The 10,001-nt window shown below is 46.4% G+C and overlaps 1 protein-coding gene across 4 annotated transcripts in view; it reads right to left on the reverse strand.

Moving 5' to 3' along the window:
* OTUD4 (OTU deubiquitinase 4) overlaps positions 1-3,259 on the reverse strand; it is a 42,074-nt gene extending 38,815 nt beyond the window's left edge. For 3 of the 4 annotated variants that reach the window (XM_084886336.1, XM_084886335.1, XM_084886333.1), the window contains exon 1: positions 2,473-3,259. In XM_084886336.1, the coding sequence (XP_084742462.1) occupies positions 2,473-2,631 (159 nt within the window). In that variant the 5' untranslated portion in view covers positions 2,632-3,259. The remainder of the gene's footprint in view (positions 1-2,472) is intronic. The other variant, XM_084886334.1, reaches the window with a different exon arrangement.
* Positions 3,260-10,001: the final 6,742 nt, after the last annotated feature.

Consider the following 10,001-nt stretch of genomic DNA (forward strand, 5'->3'; position numbering starts at 1 on the left):
TACATGACAACTGTTTAAAAAGTATAATATAGTACAAGTTCAAGGACACTCAGGAAGATTTGAAATGACAAATATCTCTGCAAATTATTATAGATGAAATAAGCTACAAATAGGAGGCTTTTCTGTCTTTGCTTGGGACAAGATAATGATAAACACTGGGAAAGACTGAGATACACTGCTTTAGCAAGTCCTCTAAGAGTGCCCTATTTTTAGCTCCATGGCCACAAAGCTGATTGAGGTCAGGCCTCCCGCAGGCCCAAGTCCAGAAGTGTAAAAAGGGAAGGGCCTATCTAAATCAGGTAAATTGGAGGGAAAGACTATTCCTAACTCAAGTCTCTACCCAACTCCCCCCAACGACTGCCATTTAGATTGCTTACTGTGACTCCTTAGAAACAATAAATTACTTTGATACTTAAGAAAATGTTGGCAACAAAATTAAATCCTTTGTACATATTTTTAAAGGGCAGCCTGAGGTTGGTGTTACTTCCCTTGCTCCCAACCCCCACACAAGCTTTGCCTTTGGCCATAAGGCTCCATGCTTAGCCCATGTCCAAGAACTGAGCTTTCCCAAAATTCATGGTGTTAAGCTTCCGAAACTCTGTATACTACAAATCACGAGTGGCATAAAGGAAGGGGATATTCCCTTAGGCCTAACTTAACACATTTTATTGTATGTCATTGTAATGGAATTTATCTGATGTTAGCAATGAGTTCTTAGTACAACTAGCTCTTGCCCCCTTCTACTTAACAGAGATCCCACTACAAAAGAGAGGCTTCTGTATAATCGAGTTCACTAATTATCTATGGCATGGAATACTGAAATAAGGTACACCTTTCTGCTTCAATATAAACCAAAGATCTGGAAATCCAATTCCAAATAAATGCCACACTACTCTTACTTTTATTGGTTTCTACCTCTTCCGTACTGAACTCTTCCTAGAGCTAACCGAATATATACTTTCACCACTCCCCTCTGCTTCTGGAGTGCTGAGGAGTTCAGGGAGGCTGAGACAGAAGCAGCAGAGCAGCCGGAGATGTGGAAAATTCATAAATGGGACATACTGTTTACCTACTACTGATAGTAAAGCCTAGGGTAGGTGGGTGTAAATATATTCCACAGCAACACTGGAACATCTTAAATTTCTAAAAATGAGAGAAAAATCAAGAACTGAAAAAGACAGAGCTTGATTGAGAAGCTTTAAGAAGAATGTTTGAGTGACAATGATACTTAAAATACAAAGGTGTATACCAGTTAAATCAATTTCTTGTTTTAAAAAAAGGTTTCATGCTACTGATGTGAAGAGAGGGCCTTTGGAAAATAAGTGACTGGCCTTTTGATGTTGAAAAAAAAAATTAGAATAGACTGGGCTACAGCTGTTAAGTAAAACATTTTTCATAAACAGAAATTTTGATAGCTATTTAGCATTCAAAAAAAGGTGAGAAAAACAGAAACCTAAAAACTCCATGGATGGGGAGGAGTGAATCTTAAGCAAAGGAAAGCAAAACTGTGAATGGTATGAAATTACTAGTACAAACCAGGTCAGCAAGTGAAACTTTTATCCAACTATTTTAGCAGATATTTTCAACATAGGATGGATCTTGGTGACTGCATATCTACCAACCACACGGTGTTATATAACGCGGAAAAGTCTCTCTTACCAAAAAAAAAAAAAAAAAAAACAGAAACAACTTCCTAAGCCACTGTGTTAGAATGTGATTTTGACCATTAACGGGAAAATTCGGCCAAGAAGGGCCTAAAGCACCCCCGGTTACATCCTTCCTACAATCAACACTAAACAGACTTTTTTTTTTTTTTAAGTAAATTATTTTCAGTATACCTACACTGCCTTACAAAGCCAAATAAAGAATGGAAACTAAGACAAATATTTTAAAACATCCTATATTTTTTAGAGGTCGGCTTGCCCTAGCTGCACATTTCCCCCCTCCCCTAGATTCACGGGGACCACGGCGGCCTTGACCACCCCCCACGTTCCAAAGTCCGGCAGCAGAAAAAACAATGTCCTACGAGTCAGGTCTGGTGCACCACCTCCTCCAGCAAACATCGGGTTTTACGCTCTGCTTGTAAAACGAAAAGGAGGTGAATGCGGAACAGAATGGGGAAAAAAAAAAAAAAAAAAAAATACATCATTTCGCCAAGTCCCCAGCAATCAATCAACTAACAGTGCATGCTCCCGGCGGCGGGCCTCGCAGGGGACCCACAACGCATTACCTCTCCGCCAGGAGGGGCGACACCCCGATCATCCACCGGTTTTTAAGTTTCGATTTGCAGCTTCCAGACCCAGGACGCCGTCCCGTTCCGGCGGCGTTACAATGGGTGGCTGTGACGACAGCGGGGCCCGCGCAGCCCCGAACGCAGGCCGCCGGGGTAGCTGCGGGCCACCCCACCCCCCCGGGCCCGGCCCCACCGACCCCGATCCCCGATCCCCGATCCCCGACCCCCGACCCCCTTACCTGCTCCGCCACAGCCCGGAACAGGCAGGACCCATCCTTGGCGATCAGTTTCCGATACAAGCCCAGTTTCCGCAGATAGGCGTCCATGGGCGTCACGTCCTCGCGGGGCCCCGCGCCGCGCTGGTCCCCGCCGTCGGGCGCACCGACGGCCGCCTCCATGTTGCCGGTCCCGCTGCAGGCCAGGCGCGGCGCGGGCTTAGCCCCACATGGCCGCGCCGCCGGCTCCTCTGCGCCCCGGGCCTAGGACGGGCGGCGGCGGCGGCGGCGGCTGTGTCTAGGGCTCCGCAGGCGGCGGCGGCGGCGGCGGCGGCCCGAGGCAGCGGTCCGCGCCCTCCGAGCGCATAAGGGAGCCCCTGCCTAATGCATGGCAGTGCGCACGCGGCCGCCTTCCGAGAGACCACGCACCCAGGAGAAATGTTTAGAGAAAACCCGAGAGTGAGAAGTCACTTCCCGGCGGCCTTGCTGCCGTGCTCCAGACCCGGGCCCGGGGTCGCCTTCCCCACAAGTTTCCTCCTCGTCCCGACTGGGGGGTGGGGAGGGGGGGGTGAAGCGAGGAAACCCCGCCCCTCGCGCGCGCGAGGCCGGCTCCGGTGGAACAAGGCCTGCGTGCGCCGCACTCCCGACACCGGGAGCCAAGGAAGCCAAGATAGAGAGAGAAACGCGGCCTTTCAGTCTCCACGCCTCGCAGGAGGGCACCGGTGGGGCGGGGAGCGGATGGGGGAGCCAGCAGGCAGTGAGGGCAGCTCCCTCGCAGCCCAGAAATTTGTTTTCGCTTTCGGCCCGACAGCCGGAGAGGATGCCGGGAGGTGTGGTTTTGGCAGCGGCAGGAAGTTTGGCTTGCGACGGGCGGGGACGCGCTGCCTGGGAGGCCAAGTGGACTACAAATCCCGACAGCCCTTGCGCCGCCGGAGCCGGCTTCGCGTTTCCCGGGGGCCCGCGCCGGAGCGAGAGCAGGCCGAGGGCTCTCCCGCGAGCTGACGCGCGGTGACTTGCGCGCGCCGCCCGCCGGGCTGCCCGCTGCGCCTCGCGGCCGCGGGAAGTGCGCGCGCCCCGAGTGCGTGGAGTTGCCAGGGACACGGCGGCGGCGGCGGGGTCGGCCCTTTGTGTATTCCCACACAGAGGGCGCACCTGTCTGCACCCCTCCCCCCGGCGGCCTCTCCTCCCGTTGTTTCCATGGCGGTGGCTTGAATGGCTGAAGTGGCAAACAGAGCTGATGGGCGAAGCCCGCTGGGGCCGGCACGGTGTTGGACGGCACAGACACAGTCCGTAAATCACCCGCCTGCTGCGGATTCCTATTGGAAATGCCAAGTGCAGCTCACGCACTGTGGCAAGATGCCTTTGCCACCGACGTTTTTTGTTCCCCCTTCTCTGTAGCTGCGCACCCAGCCCACAGAAATGGCAATGGTCAGAAAAATGCTAGTTGTTTTTTTTCCTTTAAAATGTCACCATGTAATTGCTTGATAACAAGCTGGTTTGGCCGAGGTTTCCACTAGTGCCTGGAGGCTTCCTGCTCCAGGTCCCACCCTTGGAAGTTATGTGACGCGTTATGTTGAGAACCCGGCATGTTTTTGTGACTCCGTAATTGTATTTTGCTAAAATTCAACAGCGGCTGATGTCCTAATTACTTAAACACATGGTTAATCGTAAAATGCACTCCAGTCTGAGGCCGGGTGGGGGAGAAAGAAACGGGGGTGTTACTGTGAGGTTAGACATGTAGTCAAAGGCACTCTGGAATGGAGATAAGGCAGGCCCGAGGGTGAGAGCACAGTGCACATTACTGAAAACTCAAGAAACTAGTTTTCAGTGCGTTTGGTGCAAGTAATGGGTGACTAACTTGTGTATCCACCCTGGAGCTTCTCAATTTGATTTATACACATATATATATATATATTTTTTTTTTTCATTGATTTCAGAGAGGAAGGGAGAGAGACAGATGAGACAGAATCATTGATCAGCTGCCTCCCGCATGCCCCACACTGGGGACTGAACCTGCAACCCGGGCATGTGCCCTTGACTGGAATGAAACCGGGAGTCTTCAGTCCGCAGGCCCACGCTCTGTCCACAGGGCCAAACCACCCGGGGCTCAATGTGATTTCTTACTGCTTAAAAACTCTTTCCAATTGTGCTGTTTTTAGAGAATATATGTTATTGTGACCTAAATAAATTTTCTTGTCGCAATATTAAATTTTGTACATGGTGTAAAGAAATAAACATTATGGAATCATTTAGAAAAATTAGTTTCAAGTCAAACCTGTTCCTTTTCTTCAAAAATATTTACATTGCATACACTTCTCATTCCACTCAAAAAGAATTACAGCCCTAACCAGTTTGCCTGTGGACTGAAGGGTCACAGGTTCAATTCCAGTCAAGGACATGTACCTTGGTTGCCTGCACATCCCCAGTAGGGGGTGTGCAAGAAGCAGCTGGTTGATGTTTCTCTCTCATTGATGTTTCTAGCTCTCTATCCCTCTCCCTTCCTCTCTGTGAAAAATCAATAAAATATTTTTAAAAATAATTATAGAGGTTTGCCATTACTTACAACATAGCTTGCCTTTTTAAAAAAAATAGGTTTGATTTTTTGTTTGTTTGCTTTTATTGATTTCAGAGAGAAAGAGAGAGGGAGAGTAATAAAAACATCAATGATGAGAAACATTGACTGCTGCCTCCTGCACGCCCCCTACTGGGGATCAAGCCAACAACCTGGGCATGTGCCCTGGACTGGAATGGAACCTGGGACCCTTCAGTCTACATGCCCATGGTCTAGCCACTGAGCCACTGTGCCAAACAAGCTAGGGCTAGCTAGCTTCTCTTTTAAACCCACAGAAGAATTCAAAGTAACATCTGAGCCATAGAGCTTAATCAGGGGTCTTCAAACTACGGCCCGCGGGCCACATGCAGCCCCCAGGGGAGTCTGATCCTGCCCGCCAGGTTTTTTGGGCAGTGAGCGCAGCCAAGGTGTTACAGTAGGAATTAGTAGTTCATATAGTCCGGCCCTCCAGCTCTCTGAGGGACCGTGATCTGGCCCCCACTTTAAAAAGTTTGAGGACCCCTGGCTTAAATATTGAATTCCTCAAGTGAGTAGATCCTATAGTGTTCATTTTATAAGCAACAGACTTTCTCATATGACAAGAAAACCATGCCTTTCTTAACTTTTATTTTAATACTATAGGCCCCTTGCAGGAATTCCTGCAATAGGGCTTCCTGAGGTGGTCTCCGCAGCCCCTCCTGTTTCCCTCCCTTCCCCCCTGCCCCTCCTGCTTCCCTCCCTTCTCCCCCACCCCTCCTGCTTCCCACCCTTCTCCCCTGCCCCTCCTGCTTCCCTCCCTTCTCCCCCACCCCTCCTGCTTCCCACCCTTCTCCCCTGCCCCTCCTGCTTCCCTCCCTTCTCCGCCATCCAGCTTGCTTGCTTCTGCAGAGTTTGGCTTCCTTCTACGCTGTCTTCAGTCTTCTCTCTGCACCTGGATATGCAAATTAACCGCCATCTTGGTTGGGTTAATGTGCATGCTCACTCCTGATTGGCTGGTGGGTGTGGCTGGTGGACATGGCTTGTGGGTGTAGCAGAGGTATGGTCAATTTGCATGCTTCTCTTTTATTAGATGAGATACTAAGGGCTTGGTGCACGAAATTCATGCCCAAGTGCAGTCCCTAGGCCGGAACTGCGATGGAAGCGCAAGAGTCTGGTGTGGAAGGGCAGGTCCCAGCTGACCTCTGGGCCCTGGGCAGCACCTGGGCCCCTGGGCCCCCGTGCCCCCCTCTTCCTGAGTCACAGAGCCTGACTCCCCATACGGAGATGCTGTGAGCAAGGCCAGATGCCACGGGCTGGGGCACAGCATGGCCCTCTGGACCACGTAGCAGCGCCACAAGGAAGCTGGCAGGCAGCACGCTCTCTTCCAGTCGGCCTCGCAGACTGGCTCCTGGGTGAACCCATGGGGAGCCCAACCAGCCCCTGTGGTCCCAGGGGCTGTGGCCTGGCTCACTGGAAAGAGGCCGACGCCTGGCACCTGAGTGTGGAGGCTTCCTTGTCGGGCAAGCCCTGGTGCCACAGGGGAGGGTAGCAGAGGGAGTGAGAGAACCTCAGCGGACACCCTGAATTCTCACCACACCTCCATCCCTATCACCCCTGTCCCCAGCCCCCAGGTATCCAGAAAGAGGTCACAGCATATAGCAGATGCCCGCATGTTCCGCGACGCCACCTGGTGGTCAGTGCACATCATAGCAAGCAGTCGAACTCCCTGTCAAACAATTGCCCAAGGGGACAATTTGCATATTAGGCTTTTATTATATAGGATTTCTTCAATAAGAATTTTGAAGCTTATCTCATTTAGTGTGTATTTATGGGAAATGTACTGTATATATCATGCTAAGATTGCACTGAATATCTTGAGGATATATTAGAAACATTTCCAGGGACTTTACATTTGAAAGTTTATGAACCCTTGTAATAGAAAAGTTCATGATAACAATTGCTTTAATTTTTTTAAAGTCACTCAAATAAAAGGATTGCTCACATTTATATGCAGACAAAGTTCATTTGGGGCGGCTAATAATGTTTCAAGCATATTTTATATTTTAAGGCTTATATATATTTTAATCTTATTTAAATGTTTCCATATTTTTAATAAAGTAATATCACCTTCTTCTAAAGCGCACAAATTCATTTAAAGTATTTTGACAAGAACAAATATATGCTTAAATCTAGAATGTCTTTATTTCCCATTGCAATAATTTAATTCACTGGCAATAGTATAATAGAAATAAGAATGGACATAATTATTTCAATAAGTATTCTAGTATAGAACCTGAGACACTAGAGTCTACTTTCAATATTTTTTAATTAATTGCTATAAATACTGAAAAAACAGAGGCCTTAATCAGAATTCATCAAAATTCTGTTATCTTGTAAAAATGTGGTTTTTAGAACTATGAGAATAAAACATCCATTTTTTCCTACACTTGATGTCTTGGCAAAATTACTTATTGTCCCCACTCCTGCTGAATGAGTGCATAGCAGCCTCATTCTAAACTGGCTGCTTCTGCTTCCAAAATTAGAAGTAAAACACCTGTTGTGTCTGACACTGGGCCTGTTTAAGGAAATCCTTTAGGTATTTTGAGACCTAATCCAAGACAGCCCCTCTGAATGCCAAATCCCCAAATATAGCTTGCTGTTCAGACAACTTTAAAGGATCCTATGCCTTTAAACTGGACCACTTACTTACTTTCAAAGGATCTTTAATTGTTAGCATTAGCTTCTGAAAATTTTTGAGAAAACACATCTGAAATTAAAATGTTCAAGTCTTCAGCCATTCCACCCTGGATACACCAGATCTTGTCTGATCTTGGAAGCCAAGCAGGGTCGGCCCGGTTAATACTTGGATGAAATCAAAATGTTCACTCTGACCAGCAAAAGTTAAAAAAATTCTTTAAACAGAGATATTTTAATCAAATAAAACCTGAAAGATTCAATACTCCTGAGAACCCACCTCTCCTGTGTGGCTCAATAGTTGAGCGTTGACCCATGAACCAGGACAGTGGTCAGCAAACTCATTAGTCAACAGAGCCAAATATCAACAGTACAACGATTGAAATTTCTTTTGAGAGCCAAATTTTTTAAACTTAAACTTCTTCTAACTCCACTTCTTTGAAATAGACTCGCCCAGGCCGTGGTATTTTGTGGAAGAGCCACACTCAAGGAGCCAAAGAGCCGCATGTGGCTCGCGAGCAGCAGTTTGCCAACCATGGAACCAGGAGGTCACAGTTCAATTCCTGGTCAAGGCACTTGCTGGGGTTGCGGGCTTGATCCCCAGTAGAGAGTGCACAGAAGGCAGCCAATCAATTATTCTCTCTCATCATTGATGGTTTTATCTCTGCTTCCCCTTCCTCTCTCTAAAATCAGTAAAAAAAAAAAAATAAATAAAAATAAAAAATTTTTTTTTAATAGCTGAAACTGGTTTGGCTCAGTAGATAGAGCGTCGGCCTGCGGACTGAAAGGTCCCAAATTCGATTTTGGTCAAGGGCACGTACCTTGGTTGCGGGCACATCCCCAGTGGAAGGTGTGCAGGAGGCAGCTGATGGATGTTTCTCTCTTATCAATGTTTCTAACTCTCTATCTCTCTTCCTCTCTGTAAAAAATCAATTTTATATATATATATATATATATATATATATATATATATATATATATATATATATACACACACACACATACTACTGAGAACCTAATAAAATTAATCAAATTCATCTTATGCAAATGGGTCAACTAGCTTTTTTTTCTTGTACACAATCAAGTCTATTTAGAGCTAATAATTGTACTGGATGGAATTTTTTATTAAAAAAAAAAAAAAAGAGATGGGTGTGGACGAAAGGGGCCACATCATGCTAACCTGACAAGCTCAGGGAAGGCCTGCATGGTGATCTTGCAAACTCTAAGTCCTAAAGAAACCAAAAAAAAAGATGGTCTGAAATTATACTTTAACTAAAAGCAGTTATGGTGGGTAGTCACCTATTAGGTCGGTATCATCCCTGACAAGGTCAACTTTTACCTTAACTATCTGTCTTTTTGCATCTATGATAACACATCCTTGAAATGTCTGGGTAACTTGTAACTTCCCTTTTTCTGGAGCCCCTGGGGTACAACCTAATGTGCCTGGGCGCCAGGACAAATACCAAAAATTCGTTCATTGTTATCATATTAATTATTCCTGTACCCACTTAAGTATGTGTCTATCATTTTACTTCTTATCCAATCCCAGAGGATTCCCAGCTTTGCTTTCTCCCACCTCTCTAATCTATCACCAATGGATTTCATATAACCTACCTACGTCCCCTCCTTTGACTGCCATGTATAAAAACAGGTGAGAAACTGCCATTCTCTGGAGCATTATCTCAATCCATCGAGGATCTGCTTCCTGGCAATTGTTGACAGTTTGGCTCAAATAAACTCACAAAAATTATTTACAAGTTTCAATGTTTTTACGTTAACATAGAATTTTTGGATGTTTTGTTTCTCCCCCTCATCCCCCAATAAAAGTTTAGATATTATAGTAGCCAGCCTCTAAAATGGTCACCAATAATCCCTACCTCCTACCGTAGTATTCACAATCTTATAGAATTGTCCCCACCTTGTACCGAGGTTAACCTACATGATCAATAGAATCTAGTAGAGCAAAAGTGACAGTATGTTGCTTTTACTTTGTATGTCACTTCTGAGATTAGGTTATAGAAGACATGGGTATTTTGTTGCTGTCTGACCCTCCCCCTCTCATGAAAAGGTAACTTTGGTGGAAGTTAGTTGCTATCGGTCCTAAGCAGAATTTCAGAGGTTCTCTTGGTAGAAAACTACAGTCTTCTGCCAACAGCCATGTGAGAGCTTTGAAGCGATCCTTCAACCTAGTCAAGCTTCAGATGATTGCAGCCCTAGCTGAAATCTGGACTGCAACCTTGTGAGAAACCTGGAGCCAGAACCATCCAGCTAAGCTCAGGTTCTTTTTTAAAAAATTTAAATATATTTTTATTAATTTGATAGTGGGAGA

The sequence above is a fragment of the Pipistrellus hanaki genome (genome assembly GCF_964339955.1).
Source record: "Pipistrellus hanaki genome assembly, chromosome: 5".
Taxonomy (NCBI): Eukaryota; Metazoa; Chordata; class Mammalia; order Chiroptera; family Vespertilionidae; genus Pipistrellus; species Pipistrellus hanaki.